The sequence below is a fragment of the Arvicola amphibius genome, chromosome 7, assembly GCF_903992535.2.
Source record: "Arvicola amphibius chromosome 7, mArvAmp1.2, whole genome shotgun sequence".
In the NCBI taxonomy this organism is placed as follows: domain Eukaryota; kingdom Metazoa; phylum Chordata; class Mammalia; order Rodentia; family Cricetidae; genus Arvicola; species Arvicola amphibius.
Genome location: NC_052053.1, coordinates 119,830,403 through 119,850,042, shown reverse-complemented (window position 1 = coordinate 119,850,042; position 19,640 = coordinate 119,830,403). Strand labels below are relative to the sequence as shown.

The following is a 19,640-nucleotide window of genomic DNA, read 5'->3' as shown; positions in this document are numbered from 1 at the left end:
CTCAGTGATATCCTTTTTTTTTTTATTTTTAAATGTCAAAATGCCATGTAGCCCAGGCTGGCTTGAATTCACTACATAGCTGGAAATGAGCTTGAAGTGCTGATTCTGTTTCTAAAACCTGTTGAGTTCTGGGAGTTCAAATATGTGTCATTAAGCTTAATTCTGAAAATGGAATTTCTAAAAAGCTATGTTATTATTATTATGTTTCTGTGCACGTGTTACACGTGTGCACGCATGCGTATGTGGTACTGGTAAGTGTGGATGTCAGAAGACAGCTCTGCAGGGTCAGTTCTCCCATGCCTTTCTTTAAGTGGGAATTGAGCTCAGGCTGCTAGGCCTCCATGGCTAGTGGTTTTATCTGTTAAGCCAGCTCTCTGGCCTGAAAACAGGATTTCTAAATGAAAGCTTATTAACTAAAATCTTGAAAAGTGCTGCAGATGTTGCCACTTTAATCTACAATCTTAATTTTCTAACTTTCAATGTTATAAAATGAAAGTAAACACATCTCAACAGCCTTAAACATTTTCATGTATTTTATTTTTTAAAACACTTAGAATTTTGCAAGCTAGCAGTAAAATATTGCCTTCAATATTTTACTAATTAGCACCATATACCTTTTAAAGCTAACTGGAACATTGTTTCACTGTAAATGATTGTAAATAAGATGTAAATTATTCCCAACATAAGATCATTAATTAAATTAAATCATTATTTTTTGGCTCTAGGCACTTATGTGCACTTTAAAGATCAATTTAACTATGTTAATATATTTGCCAATCTAACATAGTCAAAGTATCATAGTTTAAAGCAATATTTAATCTCTGAAATTATTTTTAGAAACTATATAAGGAAACTGAGAAACAAGCTATAAGAAAAAAAAGGTCATTCCTTTACTTTTAAAGAAATCTCTTAATTTTTGAAAGAATAAAAAAACTTGGTGAAAAAGTCCTTTGGTGCAAAGATCAATTAAACATAAAATTAGTACACATTACCATTTTCATGCTTGGCTTATTAGTAACCTTACCAAAAAGCCACGGGAAGGTCTGGAACAACTCACAGGGACAGCTGGAAGGCTGAAATAAAATTTCTTAGTGCTAAGATGATCCCAAGTCACTCGTATAGTTTAAATGGAAGCCTAGACATTTAACATCTATGTTTAAAGTTCTCATCTGAAAAAAACTTTCAAAAAGGTAGAAAAAAATCTAATTATACTAAAATTACTTCTACACATTCAAAAAAAGACTATTTTCATTTCCTATATTCTGATAAAGCACTAAAGTTCAGAGCCACAACCGACTGCTCACCAGCACGCCTGTCTGCATACCGGTAGAATCCAGTCCAGTTCTGCCATCTGCGGATGACTATGACAAGATACAAAAGCATGTGTTTGCCATAAATAGCTCTGGCTAATAGCAAAGTGCGCACACGGAGCAGATCAAATTCTCTATAAGGAGAACGCTCTGGACCACAGCCAAATCCCATTACTAATGTTTAAGACTGCTATACCAAATTTTTTTCCAATTCAAAATGGAAAAGATATGAAGGACTCACAGCTGAAATGAGCACTCCTAACATAAGGATCATTAAACCTTTGAATGACACTTCACAAATTATTTTCATTATGACCAAGTAATAAAAAAATCCTACTTCTACTTCTCAAAAAAAAAAAAAAAATCTGATCTCTGTATTATAACATAAAGAAATAAATAAACATATTTATAAAAGTACCACTCTTTAATGATTGTATGTATATAAGTGATTTTAAGATATTTTTGACCCAAAGAAATTCAACAATCTGGAAAAAGAGACACGAGTGTTATATTAACGAAAAGAAAATCTCAAATACCAATGCAGAGCTTAATCACTGTTTACCCTAAAATTTCACAGGACAATGTGCAACTCTTCCAAGGAAAACAAGGCAACGTTCTGTAATATGCCACAGTTTTTATTGCGACGTGGCCACTTTTGTGAGGGTAGGGAATTTGATCTCAAAACAATGTTCCATTTAAGGCTCTTTTATACAGAAATTGCCATCATGACTGATACTTAAAATAGCTGTAGTGTTTCAAGACTCATACGGTAAACGTAAAACTCCTACATTTATTCAGTAGTGTATACTCAATGGGAAACCAAAGACATCAGCACAGCTACTCTTTGAAGAAAATATGCAGGTAAGAGGAATGAACCCTGAGGTATTAGGACAAATCAATGACAGCTAATGAAACTTAATTGGCATTTTTTAAGGGATTAAACGTATTTTTTTTTTTAAAAAGTGCTTTTAACTTTTTTAAGCATCGTGTTAAATCTGTGCTGCCATGTCACACAAACAGGCTGGCCGAGGCAGGTGAGGGGTACAAACGCTCCAGCGCCTCGGGGAACTGCAGTCAAGTGCAACTGTAAATAATACTGAAGAAAGGCTTGCCTATGACCAGTGGATAATACTTTCAAGGCATTCGATTAGCTTACCCTTTGTAGTACTCTAAGCTATTCACATTGACAACACATCCATTTTGTGCTCACTGCGAGGAAGGCGTGGAACCAGTTGTTTTGGCTAAAATAAGACGGGGAAGGCATTCCTCGGGTTCTACATAAAAGTAACCGTATTAAACAGCCTAATGGCAATCACTGACAGGCTTCTTAAATTCATTCATTCATTCACTGTGTTGAAAGGGCCCAGTGCAAAGGGAATAAACAAAAACCAAAACCCAATACGATTCCAGTGGACTGAGCTGGAGAAATGGAAGCCCCTTAACATCGAATGGCACTTGGCTATTGCTTTATAGTGGCTTTCCCTCAAGGGAAACCACGACACTGCCTCCCAGTTTCTCTCCCAGTGTCGAGCGGTCCTTAATATCGTCCAAGCCATTCACTTGCCACTCATGTTTAATACCTGAAAAAAGAACAAAAGCCATATCCATTAACTTTATTTCGACTAAGAAAGAACCCATTTTCTTCTGCACAAAACAGTCAATGTTTATACCTGTAAATTTCTTTTTAATGGCATCTTTAGAGCTAGCATAAATCATCTTGCTTTTTAGCGGTGCACTTTCAGGAGCCCTACAGGGGAGAAAATGTTGAATTTCAAAAGAGAAACAAAGGCAAAAACTGACTATGATAATAATAATCCTTGCATTTTTAAAAGCACGTTTTTCTTTTGTTTTTACACACCAGAATATAAATACTAGGTCTTCTTTCTTAGACTCTTTTGTTTCGTATGTGGCATCGTACAAAGCATATCGGCAATCATTCAGAGGTAGCAACTTCACAAAAGATGTGTAGGGGTCCTCTACAGTCTCACCAATGTCACCCACCAAGATCTGCTTTGCTTCCTCTACAATTATCTGTCTTTTGTCATCGCTCAGGCAGAAGAGAACCGCTTTCTTTCTCTTTTTGATCTCCTCTTGTGTAGAAGACTTTCTTACTTTCATATCATTAAAGACTTTGATGACTTCGTCATTCACTGTGACTCCAGATGCCTGAAAATAAGCCAACGACGGGAATTTAGAACGAGCTCTTGGGTTTTAACCAAAATTGTTTGACTAACAGGGCTTGGCCGGACTATAAAAAACTGCACCAAACGACGTAAGCCATCCCCTTAGATCTGTCCCGTTTCCGCATCAGAAGAAGACAGAGCTAAAATTCCTAACTCATACTGCCCATTCATCCTTCTTTAAGGAGCACGAAGAAAAAGGCAAACGGAAGGTGGGAAGGGACAAATACGAGTTGACCCATGCCTGAAATGTTTCCTATTTCACTGGGTGATGTCAGAGCTTCAGGAGCAGCCGCAAAAATACCTTCTGTATTGTGTCAACTCTGCAGGCCTTCAAAAAAAAAAAAAAAAAAACACTTCGGGATTTCAGTTAATGCTTCTACTATTTTTTTTTTTTTTAAAGTCATCTTAGCCACTGCTGCTTCCTCATAAGGAAAGAGAATCAAGCGTAAACTCCAGCCGCCCGCGGCTACGGCAAAACGCCCCACCGCCCATTGGCAGCCGCTGGCGGAGTAACGGGTCCGGCGAGAGGGCGGCTTAACCCGCCTTTGCCACCTGCTCCGTCTCCGCACAACGGCTCCCCGGCGGCCTCCGAGACCCTCGCCCCGGGACTCCCGGCCGCCCCGACGGCGCGCGCCCGAAACCCATCAGGCGGCACGCGGGCTGCGGCAGGCGGACCCCCCTCGCGCCCGGCCAGACCCGGCCCTCACGGCCGTCCTAGGAGTCCGAGCGGCCGGGGGCCCGGAACCGCCTGCCCGCCTGCCCGCCCGCCAGCCCGCCCGTCCGCCGCAGGCCCTCGAGCCGCGGGGACCAAAGCGCGGGAGCGCCCACCGCCCAGGCCCCGGGCAGGGTAAGATGGCGGCCGCGCGGGGGTCCGCGCCGCGCCCAGCCTCCCCCGCCGGCGCGCCCACCTTACCATAGTGCCCGCGGCTGAGGCTGCGGCGGCGGCGGCGGCGGCTCGGGCTCCGGCTCGGTGGCACTGGGACGAAAGGAAGGAGGGGCGGGCGGCGGGCAGCCGAGAGTGCGGGGCACGCCGGGAGCGGCGGGCTCGGGGGCCGCAGGGCGGGCGCGGCGGTCACGTGCTCCGGCCCCGCCCCCGCCCCCCGCGCGCCCGCCCGTGTCCTCCGCCTGACCCCGGAGCGCCGGGGCCGCCAGCCGGAAAGCGCGGTGGCGGCGGGAAGGGACCCCGCGCGCGCGGGCTGTGACGGTCGCAGCGACCAGGCGGGGCCATGGCCGGGGCCAGGAGGCTCCCGCTCGAGCGGTTTGCGGACTCGGGGCGCAGCTCCGGGGTTGGGGCGTGAGGAAGCGGGGTGCGGTGGTCGGTTAGAGCGCTTAGCTTCCTCCACCTGCGTTTTCCATGGGAAGGGACGGAACTGTAATTTCGGGTCCTTTTTGGAAGACACCTCCCCCCCCCCCAGCTTGGTGTGACGCGTTTAGAGCTTTCTCCTCTTCGGGTCTTTGATTTGAGGCAGGACCTCATTTGTAGCCTTCGCCGGTCCTGAATCACGACGTTAGCGGCAGATGACCTTGAACTGCTCGCCACGCCTCCATCCCGCTAGTGCCGGGATTACGGGTGCACACCACCAGCCCTCCTCGCACTGAAATGAGAATAAACACTATAAATATTACTTCTACCAAGCAAAGTAGTTACTGAACTACCAAGCAAAGGGGGAACGATAAGCAGGAATGTTGGCTCACACCTGTAATCCCGTGAGAAAAGGGACAGGCATAGAGACATCAAGACCGCATTTTCAGGATGCCCTGGAGATGCCTTGGACAGCATCATAATCCAAGTAAAACCAGAAGCTACTAAGGTGATATTTCTCTTCCCCTGTAAATGGGGTCTATGGAAAGGACTAGAAAAATACCTGTTTTACAGCTGTGGAGGCAGAAAGGCCTTAAGTGTCTGATTTGGAATTGTGTTGAAATCTGTGGGGGGGCACATCTGCTGTGCACACTCGGGGAGGTAAAAAAAAAAAAAAAAAAAAACCCTGTTGGAGGCATTTCTGCTCCACCATGTGGGTCCTGGGAGTTGAACTCAGTGGCCAGGCTTGGTAGTTCCCTACCCCGTATCAGGCAGCTCACCCTCACCCGTAACTTCAGCTCCAGGGACTCTCACTCCCTCTTCTGGCCTCTGCAAGAACCTGCACATGTGTGCATACCTGAACACATATACGCACACACATAGAAATAAATATTTTAAAAATACTTTTTTAAATTTTTATTTTTTACTCGTGTGCATGTCTGTATATCTATCTGAAATCCTGCCATGTGTGTGCAGGGGCCTTTTGGGGCCAGAAGAAGTGTGATCCCTGGAACTAGAGTTGCAGACGGCTGTGAGCTGCCTGGTGTACACTCTGGGAACCAGACTTGGGTCCTCTGCTAGAGCAGAAAGTGCTCTCAAGTGCTGAATGCTCTTTCCAGCCCATCCTTTTATTTTTTTTAAAGCATACACATTTCTTTAAATTTTTTATTTGTTTTGAGACAGAGTTTTTCTGTGTAGCTCTGACTAGCCTGGAACTCATTCTGTAGAACAAGCTGACCTAGAACTCACAGAGATCCGCCTGCCTCTGCCTCCTGAGTGTTGGGCCACCTGTTGTGAGATGATAATTGTACAGTGTGAAGATGTGTCTCTGCTTAAGTCACCTGATTGGTTTAATAAAGAGCCGAATGGCCAATAGCTAGGCAGCATGATAGGCGGGACTTCCTGGGAGAGAGAGGAACTTGGGAAGACTCTGAAGTACACAGGATTAAGCCAGTGAGACTCAGAGACAGTGTGACATATAGAATGGAGAAGAGGTAACGAGCCACGTGGCAGAACATAGATTGTCATAAATGGGTTAATTTAAGTTATCAGAGCTAGTTGAGAACAAGCCTAAGCTAAGGTCACGCTTTCATAATAAGAAGTCTCCATGTCATTATTTGGGGGCTGGTTGTTCAAAGAAAGCCTAACTATAGCCACCACTGCCCAGGTCTTTTTATATAACACACAGGAGCAGGTGTTAGAAAATGAAGAATCATGACAACACCCTTTTGTGGTTCTTCTTAAGAAATAGTGCTTGCTTTCAGGAATTGTATAATGAAGTCCCATGTGTGACAGCTGGCATCAAGTAAGCAAAGAGCAGAAATTCTTTCCTCAACTAGAAAAGATGCTGACAACCTATTCTGGCAGAGTCTGTATTGCCAGCCCAATGCAACTTCTTCTTTTAAAATATATTACTTTTTAAAAATATTTTTAATTTTATGTGCATTGCCACTTTGCCTACATGTCTGTGTCAGATCTTGGCGTTACAGACAACTGTGAGCTGCCATATAGGTGCTGGGAGCTGCACTCAGGTCCTTTGGAAGAGCTGTCTGTGCTCTTAACTGCTGAGCCGTCTCTCCAGCCCCCAAAACATTAATTTTTTGAGACAGGGTCTCACTATATATGTACTGACTGACCTACAGAGATCTGCCTGCCTCTGCTTCCTGAGTGCTGGGGTTAAAGGTGGGTGGTAATAAATCTGTCCTATTTTTTACCAATTGTTAGCCTATTACGTGATGGGTTTTTTTATGACACTTGATACATCTCATACATTGTTATCATTCCCCTCTGCCTTCTTTATCTTTCCTGTCTTCTTTCCTCTCCCCATTACCACTCTTTCCCCCTCTTCTCTTTTAAGATGACATCCTTCCTTCTAATAGTGCCCCCCCCCCCTTTTTTGATTTTTTTTGAGACAGGGTTTCTCTGTGTAGCAGTCCTGGCTATCCTGGAACTCACTCTGTAGACCACCTGGCCTTGAACTCACAGAGAGCCTCTTGCCTTTGCCTCCCAGATTTACAGTGAGTGCCAACACACCTGAGTGGGTCTCTGGTTTTCAGACCTTCCTCACCTCTCCCCTTCTGTCCTATCCTGGAAGGCTTAAATAGCCCTGGACAGACCAGGGCTGCTGCTGCAGAAGCTGGGGTTCCAAAAACATCAGTGACCCTCTTACTGTGACGTTAACCATATGCCAACCTGTTCCTTTCTCCTCAGATGTTCCTGTCTCTCATTCTCTACAATTCTAATTTCCCTGACTTCATCTTTGACTCCACATATCTTTTACATTACACTAACTTGTTACGGATTCTGCTGCCCCACTGACTGTAAGCTGCTTACGGATTTTAATCCTTCTTATCTTTGACTTTCTGGAGCCTGGCACATAGCAAATGCTCAGGAGATGCTGATGGGCTGGAGAGATGTCTCAGCCGTTACAGGCTAGGCTCACAAACCAAAATATAAGAAATTTAAACTATTTCAGTGCTATAAAGAGGGAAGCTGGGCACTCGGGAGGCAGAGGCAGGCGAATCTCTGTGAGTTGGAGGCCAGCCTGGTCTTTAAGAGCTAGTTCCAGGACAGGCAAACTAGGGCAGGGATGGAGATACAGCTCATTTGGTAGAATGCTTGCTTAGTAGATACAAAGCCGTGGTATGATCCCCAGTGTCACATGAACCAAGTAAAGTGGCATATAATTCCAATCCCAGTCTTTGGGAGGTAGGAACATCTGATGATCAAGGTCATCCTAAACTATGTAGAGAGGTTAAGGCTATCCTGAGCTACACGAGACCCTGCTTCAAAAAAAAGGGTGGTGGGGTAAGGGATGTGCTGGATAGATGGCTCAGCAGTTAAGAGCGTTTGCTGCTTGTGCAGACCCAGGTTCAATTCCCAGCAGCCATATGGTGATTTACAACTATCTGTAACACCCTCTTCTGACCTTGGGCACCGGCACAGATGTGGCACATACGCGTATATGCAAGTGAAACACACAAATCTAAAAAGTTGTTTTGTTTTTAAAGAGGACAGCTGAGCATGATGGCTTATGCCTATGATCCCAGCATTTTTGTTTTGTCTTGTTTTTCAAATCAGGGTTTCTCTTTGTAGTCTTGGCTGTCCTGGAACCCACTATGTAGACCAGACTGACCTTAAACTCACAGAGATCCGCCTGCCTCTGGCTCCTGAGTGCTGAGATTAAAGGCGTGCACCACCACTGCCCGGCTCATTTTTGTGTTTTGAGACAAGGTCTCCTGTAGTTCAGGCTGACCTTGTCCTCACTAGTTTGCTGAGACTGGCCTTAAACACCCTGATCTTCTTGTCTATATGCCTTCTACATCCTGGGACCATGCATGACAATGCCCAGCTTTGGTAAACTCATTTTGAAAAGTAGTTTGAGTTTTTTTAAAAAAAAGTTTTTGAAACAGAGCCTGGCCATGTAGCTGTGACTGGCCTGGAAGTTGCTGTGTTCATCAGACTGCCCTTGAACTCACAAAGCTCCTCCTGTTTCTGCTTCCTGAATGCTGGAATTAAAGCAAAGCACTGCCAAATCCTGCAAAAACATTAAGCTTCCATAAAAACCAAGTATGTCCATTCCTATGTGCATATCCCAAAGACATTAAAGCATATGTTCACACAAAAACCTGTATGTGAAAATTCATGGAAACATTATTCATAACAGCCCAGACTGCAAGCAACTGGTAAGTAGATGAAGGAGGTGTCCCCACGCCACAGAATACGATTAGCTACAAGAGGAGTGATAGACTTACATTGTTGCAACCTGGATGAACCTAAAAGTGCTATTCAAAGTAAAAGAAGCCAGTTCCCCAAGACCACTTATTACACAGTGAATCCAGAACCAGAAAACCTGCAGAGAAGCCTAGAGCTTGTCTGGGGTGAGGAAGAGAGAATGTGGAGGAACAAGTGTGGGGGTTCCCTCCCTTGGGAAGGTAAAAATATTCTAAAATCTGATGGTGGCGGTGTCACACAACGGTGAACACAGTGCAATCAGGACGGCGCACGCGACAGGAACAGGATTTCACTAGTGCTACTTCTGTCAGCCTTCATGTGACTCAGACTGCTGAGTTCCTGGGCCGTGAGGTCATGCTCCCAAATTAGAAAGGACCAGCAGTGAGATGTGTAAGACCCACGGTGAGTGCTGTGGCTCAGAGTAAGTCACAGCCTCAGACTGGAGCACACGATGCCTGCTGTGTGTGCTCTGGTAAGTTCAGCCTGAGTGTAGAAACACATGTCACCTCCTCCACGGTTTTCTGGCAGTGTAGGCATTAAGAAACATGTGCCAGGGCTGGGAGAGACGGCTCAGCAGTTAAAAGCATAGACTGCTCTTCCAGAGGACCGGAACCTCTTCTAGATTCTGCAGGCACCTGACCTCGAGTATATATACCCCCATGCAGACACTCATACACACACAAATTTAAAAAATTAGTCTTAAGTAAAAATTTGTACGATTTTATAATCCTACCCACAAGATAGGATCAGAGTCTAATTTCTCCAGTCCTTACCAACGTGATGGTCTGTGTGTCTTTTTTAGTCATTCTAGTGGTTGTGATATAGTATCTAATTGTTTTATTTTTTGTTGTTCACTTTGTTCTATTTCTTTTTTAGAATTTCATATGAGTTCTGTATTTACCTCATTTTCCCTTCCTCTCTTTCCTCCAGTTCTTCCTGTGTTTCCTCAACTCCTTCTCAAATTCATGACCTCTTTTTAAGTATAATTGTTCATTATATACATGTGTACATATAGTATATATATATACGCACACAGTCTGCTGAGATCATTCATGCGGCTCATATGTGTTTCAGCTGACTTCGTGGGGTTGGCTACTCTCCCTCTCAGCAACCTGCTGTTCTTCTCGGGCTGGAGACTGGGAATCCCCCATCTGTGTTGCTATGCCAACTGGTATTGTCATCTTTTGGGTCTTGCTTAACAACTCTATTGGGATTTCTTGGGTGTAGTTTCCATGTTAAATACAGACGACACTGTTGTACAGCAGACATCCCATCCTGGTTCTCTGGTTCTCATTGACACTCCCTGAGTCTTAAGTATAGGGGTTTTTGTTTAGATGTATCAGTTGGGGCTGGGCACCCCTCAGCCAGTTGTTCTCTGGAGTGTGACTGGTTGTGGCTTTGTGTATGTGTGATGTAAACAAGCGTCTTTAGTGAGAGGTGAGAGCCCGTGGGTATATGGATAAGTATTTAAAATGCAGTCGGGGATCATAAGCGGCAGTAGTTGGTTCTCCTGGGTCCAGAGCCTCACCAGTCATGCACACTCCATAGACTGAGTCCTGAGTCCTAAATTTCCCTCTTTCTAGGGAGCCTTAAATCCCAGGATGTAAGTGTCACTACTGCACCTTTTGGGATGTCATTTTGGTCATTGCTGTTGGTAGCATCACATCTGGATTGTGGTTGCAACACATCTGGGTAGGCCTGCTACTTGCTTTCTTCCTTTGGCTGCTCCTTCTGATGGTATGGGAGCTAGTCCCCAGGGAGGAGACTCCGGGTCAGGCCCAGCTCAATCCCTGCAAATCCTGTGTCTGAAGTACACGGTGTCTTCAGCAATATTATCTGTAATTTCTGGGAAGCACCCAAGGCAATGCAATAGCAATAGCCTATAGTTTGGGGAGTCTTTCTGGACTCCTTTGATTAACAATACAAATAGAAGTTTCTTGTGTCTGACACTATTTTGTATGTGTGTGTGTTGTTTGAGACAGGTTAGACATAGTCCTGGCTGTCCTAGAACTTGCTACATAGTTTAGGCTGGCCTTGAACCCACAGAGATCACCCTGCCTCTGCCTCCCGAGTGCTGGGACTAAGGTGTGAGACACCATGCCCAGCTGGGGTTTTGTTAGTCTATGGTTCTTGGAGGAGCATTGTCAACCTAACTGGCATAACTTCATTTAGACTATGTATATTAATTTAACTTCATTTAAATCTATACATATTTTTTTGTTTGTTGGTTGGTTGGTTTTTTTTTTTCAAGACAGGATTTCTCTGTGTAGCTTTGGAGCCCTCCTGGAACTGGCTCTATAGACCAGGCTGGCCTAAAACTCACAGAGACCCACCTGCCTCTGCCTCCCTAGTGCTGGGATTAAAGGCGTACGCCACCACCGTCTGGCTAAATTTATACATAATTTTAAATAAATATAAAGTATGATTCTCTCTGGCCTTTTTGAGCATTCTCAGTGTTATCTGTCCCACTCCCTTTCCTTCTGTTCTCCTCCTTCCTCACTTCTGAAGGGAAGTCCCCCTTTCCAGTTCCTGTGTCCTGCCAGTCCCCTCTCTAGCAATAAGGCCTCACTGTATAGTCTAGGCTGTCTGAAACATCATGTAGCCCAGGCTAGCTGCCAACTTGTGATCCTTCTTTCTCTGCCTCCTGAGTGCAGGAGTCATAAATATGAGCCACCACTCAGCCTTTTGCATTTTCTTTGGAGAAATACCCAAAGTCTTAGAAATGGATTATCTTTTTAAAAATTAAGCACATTTAAAGGTTTTCATGTATGTGTATGTGTGCATGAGTAGGCACACATGTATGCACACGAATGTGTGTGGTACCTGTGAAGTTTAGAAGTGGATATTGGGTCCGCAGAACTGGAGTTGCTTACCATTGGGAGCCGCCTGACGTGGGTGCTGGGAGCAGAACTATGGCCTCCGCCAGAGCAGCTAGAGCTCTGAACTGTGGGTCACTTCTCCAGCTCCCTGAGTTGTCTTTTCATTGATTTATAAGATTTGTTCATATAGTATGGGAATATAATATGTATATTATGGATATGTACCGGATACATAGTTTGAAAACACACACCTTCATTCTGTGGGCTTTTAGTTTTCTATGTAGTGTTCTTTGTGACACAAAGATTTTAGCTTTTGCTCCTTTCTCTCTCTCTCTCTCTCTCTCTCTCTCTCTCTCTCTCTCTCTCTCTCTCTCTCTCTTTTTCTTAGACAGTGTCTTTGGTAGTCCTGACTATCCTGGCACTCATTCTGTAGACCAGGCTGGCCTCAAATTCACAGAGCTCTGCCTGCTTCTGCTTCCTGAGTGCTGAGATTAAAGGCCTGCACCACCAGCACTGACTGTTGTTTTGTGGAAGAGTATCACCGCATAGGCTGGCTTTATGATCCTTCTCTCTCCACCTCCCAGGCACATACTGGCCTGGAACTCACTTTGCAGACCAGACTGGTCTCATGCTTAAGGTGATCCTCCTGCCCCTGCCTCCTGAGTGCTAGGATTACAGGAGTGGGCATGGCATTAAAGGTTAACTTCTTTTTAATGGAAATTAAAAAAAAAGTGTGTGTGCCAGTGTGGTGGTGCTCGCCTGTAATCCCAGCAATGGTCAGGCCGCGGCAGGAGGATGCCCTGTTCCAGGCAGCCTGGGCTATGTACAGCAATGTCAAGCTGCTTTGGGCCCCTTATTAAGCTGTTCCCTGTGCCTTGAGTGTTTAAATCCTTTCTAAAGATGTATTTTATTTTTACTTATGTGTGTGTATACACACGGGGAGCCACAAAGGTCAGGAGAGGGTGTTGGATTCCGTGGAACTGAAATGACCGCATGGTTGTGAGCCGTTCTAGGCGGGTGGTGAAAACCGATCCCTGGTCCTCAGGAAGGCTTTTCTTGCCTTTAACCCTGAGCCTGCTTTCGCGCCCTGGTTTTAAATTTTAAGGGAAGCACACAGCGACATCTGTTGGTCATCACAGGAACTTGATCTGTTTTACACTTGAAATCACATGATTTTCTATTTGCTTGAGAGGAAAGGCAAGTCACTTGGGGAAATCAACATAGAGAGTGGATGGCTCTGTCCAGTCTAGTTCTAGGGTTTGAGAAGTCATGAAGTGCAGCACTCAGTAGGTTCTTAAGACAACAAACACCCAATAAATTTAATTAATTAGGTTAGAGAAAGGATCTCAGTGTAGCCCAGGTCAGTCTGTGACTCAGCAAGTAGCCCAGGTTGGCTCAAACTCTCAGCAGTCTTCTTGCCTCAGCCTCTTGAGTCGTGGAATTAGAGGTATGAGCCGCTCTGGCTGACATGGACTTTTATTGTGGTGGTGGATTGAGCCGCTCTGGCTGACATGGACTTTTATTGTGGTGGTGGATTGAGCCTAGGCCCCTAGGCACTCATTCTACAACCTCAGCTAACACAGTTAGAAGTTCATTTTGAGACAGGGTATCATTATTTAGGGCTTGCTGACCTGGAACCCCTACTTGCCTGTCCTGGAACTCACTATATATGTAGACCAGGCTGGCCTTGAACTCACAGAGATCCGCCTCCCTCTGCCTCCAGAGTGAGACACTGCCTCACTCGAACAAGTTTTTGATGATTTATCATAAGGACTCTAAAAAAACAATTGCATGACTGGCCAAATCCTTTGAATGTCTTTGTTCTAGGGAAGCCCTTCTCAAGGTGGAGATTGTGCCAGCTGTGTGGAATCATACTTTCTTCTTTCCCTCCTCTTCCTTCTCTTAAAGATTTAAAGGCAGGTGTGGTGGTACATGCCCTTACTCTCAGTACTCGGGAGGCAGAGGCAGGTTACCCCCTTCCCCCGCCTTTTTTTTCCCCCAGGCAGTTTCTGTGTTGTAGCTCTGGCTGTCCTGGAAATTACTCTGTAGACCAGGCTGGCTTTGAACTCAGAAATCCGCCTGCCTCTGCCTCCTGAGTGTTGGGATTAAAGGCGTGCGCCACCACCGCCCAGTTCAGTTGCATCTTTTGAGTCCCAGGCCAGGCCTACACCATGAGACTTTTTTTTTTTAATTGAATGTATATTAAAAGTGTTTTTCTAGTAAGCGCTCTTTAGCACTGAGCTATCTCTCTAACCCCCAGGAATTGTTCTTTCTAACCCAAATTGAACGACGGAGTCCATTCTCTTTTATGAAATATTAAAGGAAGCATTTGGGGTTTATTAAAAGATTTCTAGGGCTGGGGAGATGGCTCAGCTGGGAAAATGCTTGCCGTGCTAGCACGAAGACCCGGGCCTGGGTTTGGATTCCCATGTTTACCCCTATAATCTCAATGTAGGGAAGCAGGGCCGGGCACATTCCTGGAGCTCACTGGCCACTCAGGCTAGCCAAATGGGTGCTCTTCTGGGTCAGTGCGAGAACTTATCCAAAGGAAATAAGGTGGAAGGATGAAGAAGCCCTTGATGTCAACCTCTGGCCTCCACATGCCTAAGGACATGTGTGCACATGCACCTCATATGTGCACACACACACACACACACACACACACACACACACACTGGGATACTGTTCAGTCTTACAGAAAAGAAGGGCCAGCAAGATGGCCCACTGTGTAAAGGCATCTTCCTCTGAGCTTGGCGATCTGAGCTTGACACCCGACACCCGTAGGGTAGAACAGAGTCAGACTCCTGAAAAGTGTGTTCTGACTGCCACACAATGCCACCATCAATACATGGCATAAAAATATTTCTTAGAGACAAAGAAAATTCTGTCATGATGAGCATGGAATGCATTGCTAGTAAGACAGGGGAGGCACAGAAGACGGGAGATACCCGTCCGATCTCATTCATATGTAGAATGTAAAGAAAGTGATCTACAGAACCGGAGAAGCAGAAGGACAATTTGTTCACGTTTGGGGATCAAGCATGTAGAAGTTTTGGGGGAAATTTTCATCAAAGGATGCACCGTTTCAGCTAGAGTAAACTTAGAGCGGGATGTGCGGGCTTCTTTCTCATCCAGCACTCTTTGCAATTGCAATCAAGCAATTAAAAAGACAGTTTACTAGTGATTCTTTTCTATTGCTGTGATTAAACATCACAGCCAAAGCAACTTATGTGGGAGTTTGTTTAGACTTATGGTTCCACAGGGGCCCACTGTGGCCGGGAGTTTTGGCAGCAGGCATGTGAAGCAGAGAACAGAGTAAGGTAAAGGGCTAAGCTCTCAAAGCCCCACCCCCAGTGATAAACTTCCTCCACCAAGGGCACGTTCTTCTTTTCTTTCGACAGGGCTTCTCTGCGTAGCCCAGGCTGTCCTGACCTCACTCTGTAGACCAGGCTGGCCTTGAACTCAGAAATTCTCCTGCCTTTGCCTCCTAAATCTGGGACTAAAGGCTTCCACCACCACCACCCACCCAGCTAAGACCACCTTTCTTAAGCCTCCCCACACAGCGCCACCAACTGGGGACCTAGTATTGAAACACAGAGCCTTTGGGAATATTTGCATTCAAACGACCACAGACAGGTTCTCACTGTGTGGCTCAGGTTGGCCCTGAACTATGATCCTCTCTCTCCTCTCTCTCTCTCTCTCTCTCTCTCTCTCTCTCTCTCGCTTCAGCATAGCAAGGACTACAATTACAGCCTGTGCCACACAGACCAGTGCTATGTGCCTGCAATCTCGGGATTCAACAGGCTTCCTTCCTCCTAATGAGAGTATGCACAAGACTATTAGTGCTACCAGCTGGAGACATCTTTTACCCAGACAACGAAAACACTGTATGCATGGTTTCTATGATCTGTATTTATTAATGTATAAAAGTCTGATTTCAACTTGAAAAAAACTTCAGAATTCAGAAAATGTGAAAAAATGTATCATTTTATTTGTACACTTAGAAAAGTTGTACACAGAAACTTATCATCTGTAAAACTGGGGAACTGCTAGGGAGGAGAGAGGGGGACATTTTTATTTTTAAATCATTAAAAATGTTTGAGAGATAAAACAAAAACATAGTAAAATGTTTTAAAAAATTAAAGAACATTTTCCAAGTATAAATTTTATAAATACAAAACAAATTCACAAATGACTTTGAATGCTAAATAAATATCTAGTTAATAAATTCAGTCAGCACTGGCTACAGCAAGTCAGGGATAGAAAATTGGATTCATTCATGTGTAGTGTTGAAACAATGTGCTCATTAAACAAGTCTTAAGACATATACTTTCTCTACACTGTGCTCTTGGAAGACTTATCTGTGCAGATAAATCCTCTTTAAAATCGTAACTCCTAAAAGGTCAATGACAAAATAAATCATAGATGAAAAAATATTTTCCAAGATACCTGAACACATGAATGATCTCAAAATGTACAAAACCTCTGTAAACCAGTACTGTATCTAATACATCTATTAAACTTAGTAGATACTGAACAAAAACTGTAGCAAAGGAAATCTTTCCTACATTCTCCTGAGTGCTTAGTATTAAAACTGAGAATACAGTGCAGGCCACGCCTGGCTGTGGTTGACCAGCTGTTATTGCTTTAAACACGTATCTGCTTTAGAGCATGATTTAATGTTCCATTTTTATGAACGATTCCCGTTTTTCTTCACATACAGCCTTTAGAAGGACAATCTAGACCCGTGACTTTTTCGCAGCTAGTGGCGTGCTACCCTGGCCCACACCACTGGGCGAGACATGAAGTCCAAGCTTTTGAGCTTGAATGTGAAAAAATGCTTGAAGCCGAGTTCCAGCTTTTGCTTCACTCGTGTTCCGAGGGTTGTACTCAAAGCAGTTTGAAAACATTAACTCGATATCATCAATAAACTCAGCTGGAGAGAGAGAAACAAACAAGATTAGAATGATACTACACACATCAGAAACAAACTTTGTATGTTAGACAACAGTAAGACAATGGAAGCTGGAAAAGAGCCTTAGATAAGGCAGCAGAACTTGGGCTCAAAACTGTTCAGTTATAAATACTTTAAAGTTGTCTTGGGGGAACTCCAGCTTATAATGTGCATTATGTATTTACCCCATTAAGACAAGACTCTATGAATGTCCACCTATGCCCAACCACCTCATTTCAGTGTGCACGAACAAGCATGTGAGGAGCTGCATGGGCTGCCAGCCCCCCAACTACACTAATGCACAACACTGAAAACAAAATAAACAGCATAATCTCTTTAAAAACAATAAAAGCAAAATATAAGCTACTCACATGCTAATTTATATTCACATTTATTTACTTTTTCTCGGATTATATTTAAGGCAATGGGTTTCTTAATGATGTCATAGTAGTCTGGGACCTGAAAAACAATTCAGTATTTCTCAGTACAAAAAGATTACTACACATAATGGTTAAATGAATTTTATACCTGAAAAGCAATCAATTCAATTTATGAATACTATTATTCCATTAAAGATATGTCATACTTTGAGTAATTATAACGATGTAGTAGCTTGTTTGATATCATCATAAATGTACTTTATTATGAAAAGAAAGAAACAAGTTTTACTTATGGTTTTCCCTATAAGCTGATAATAAGTGCCCGTAATATTTTCTTTTCTTTTTTTCTCCCGTGAGACAGGGTTTCTCTATATAACAGCCTAGGCTATCTGGAACTCTGTAGTCAAGTGCCCATCTCAAAGGGATCCACCTGCCTCTGAGTGCTGGGATTAATGGTATGCGCCACCACCACCTGGCTCATCTCTGTCTCTGCTTTTCTTGGAGCTGGAGATAAAGGCATTGTGTGCAAGGCCCAACTTGTCACTGAGATCTGAACTCTGGCCCTCATGTTTGCACAGCGGGTGCTCCTAACCTCTGAACTACCTCTCCAGCCCCTGATCGTTTCTTCATTCAGAAACCTCTGCTCCACAGCGACAAGAAGTCTTTACTATGTGACTGTGCCCCAACCTCTACTTCAACAATGCTATCCATCGTCTCTCGGCCCTTATTGACAAACCCTTTATTGGGAAATGTGAGCATCCCCCAAATTCCCTGACTTGTCTTTCTGAGGTTGACCTACAACTCCCAACTGTCCCACCTTAGCATCCCAAGCATGTGTCCCTCTGCTTCTTCTTGTTAAATTCACTGTGTACAGTCTTGTACTGAGCATGTCTCTACACTGAAATCATGCCATTTTCAGTGGCAAGTCCTAATATGTAACAGTCCCATATAACATTTTATTCCAGCTACTCTTGCCCCTGAAAATGCTCAACCAACATCCTTCTTTTCCTGCTTCTAAAATGCTATTATAACTTTTATGTCTACCTGTGTGCCTGAGTATGCTTATGCATGAGCGGTCAGAAGGCACTGATTCCCTGGAGCTGGAGTTAAGGCGTTGTGAGCCACTAGACATGGGTACCGGGAGCTGTTCTTTCACTCTCTGAAGAGCAGTAAGACTCTTAAATGCTTAGCCATCTCTCTAGCTCTGACTTTGGAAAAAAGGCTTATTTATTTATTTGGACACCCCTCCCCTGCCGCCCACGACAGGATTTCTCTGTGTAGCTCTGGCTATCCTGGACCTTGCTCACAGACTAGGCTGTCCTTGAACTCAGAGGTCCACCTGCCTCTGTGTCCCCAGTGCTAGGGTTAAAGGCATGGGCCACCACCACCGCCCGGATATTATTTTTATATTATGTGTGCGTGTTTCCTTGTGTGTGCGTATGTGTGTATATACCCTGTGCATTCCTGGTGCCTGTGGAGGCCAGGAGGAGGGAGTTGGATCCTGGGAACTGAAGTTACAGATGGTTGTAAGCTGTTATATGGGTGCTGGGAACCAAACCTGAGTCCTCTGGAAGTGCTCTTACCTGCTGAGCCATCCCTCCGGCTCTGCTACTGTAATTTCTACTAGAGTACTGTACCATTACACTGTTATGTCCATATGTCCACAAACCATCTCATTAACACCCTAGTTACACCGGCTACCCCCTTTCACGTTGGTGTGATCTGCAGACCAGGGCTACACCTTCACCATGGGGACTTGTTAGGATGTAAACCAATGGCTAGGAATCAGCCCAGACCATTTAAGTTAAAAAAAAAAAAAAATCTGAGGTGGGACCCAATGTTTCCTTGCTTTATTTTTATTTTTATTTTTATTTTTTTTGAGACAGGGTCTCACTATGTAGCTCTGGCTGTTCTGGAACTCACTATGTAGACCCCGCTGGCCTCAAACTCAAGAGATGTGCCTGCCTCTGCCTCCCCAGTGTTGGGATCACAGGCACACACATCTGGCTCTCAGGTATGCTTTAATATGCCCTCTAAAACAATTCTGAAGCATGTTGTAGTCTGATTACTAATTTTTAACATTTAAGAGAAATACCATTAATGATATTTAATTGGATTCATTCAATGAATAGTTATATAAAGCAAAAAATTATTTTAAGACAGTGTCATCATTAAAAGAATGAGCTACGGGGCTGGAGAGACGGCTCAGTGGTTAAGAGAATTTACTGCTCTTGCAGAGGATCTGGGTTCAAGTTCCCAGCACCCACATGGTTCACAATCAAGTTCCAGGGGGTCTGATGCCCTCTTCTGGCCTTTTCAGGCATTGCTCACACATGGCACACATGCATAATACAAACGTTCATAAAAACTAAAAGTACATAAATCTTAAGTGTCTGAGACCAGCCTGGTCATATGAGACCTTGTCTAAAAAACCCAAATAGTTACAAGATCAGGAGGG

At 44.3% G+C, this 19,640-nt stretch overlaps 2 protein-coding genes across 2 annotated transcripts in view; both read right to left on the bottom strand.

The window, feature by feature from the left end:
* Positions 1 to 1,927: 1,927 nt before the first annotated feature.
* Positions 1,928 to 4,541, bottom strand: Cfl2 (cofilin 2). The gene is made up of 4 exons (XM_038336808.2): positions 4,407 to 4,541; positions 3,169 to 3,476; positions 2,981 to 3,057; positions 1,928 to 2,890 (listed from the first exon to the last, which is right to left on the bottom strand). Exons 1-4 carry the CDS (start codon positions 4,407 to 4,409, stop codon positions 2,778 to 2,780), a joined length of 501 nt encoding a protein of 166 aa, XP_038192736.1. The 5' UTR covers positions 4,410 to 4,541; the 3' UTR covers positions 1,928 to 2,777.
* An 11,276-nt stretch (positions 4,542 to 15,817) lies between these two features.
* Baz1a (bromodomain adjacent to zinc finger domain 1A) overlaps positions 15,818 to 19,640 on the bottom strand; it is a 77,575-nt gene continuing 73,752 nt past the window's right edge. The window contains 2 exon segments of the mRNA XM_038338135.2: positions 15,818 to 16,784; positions 17,174 to 17,261. Of these exon segments, the coding sequence (XP_038194063.1) occupies positions 16,588 to 16,784; positions 17,174 to 17,261 (285 nt within the window). The 3' untranslated portion in view covers positions 15,818 to 16,587.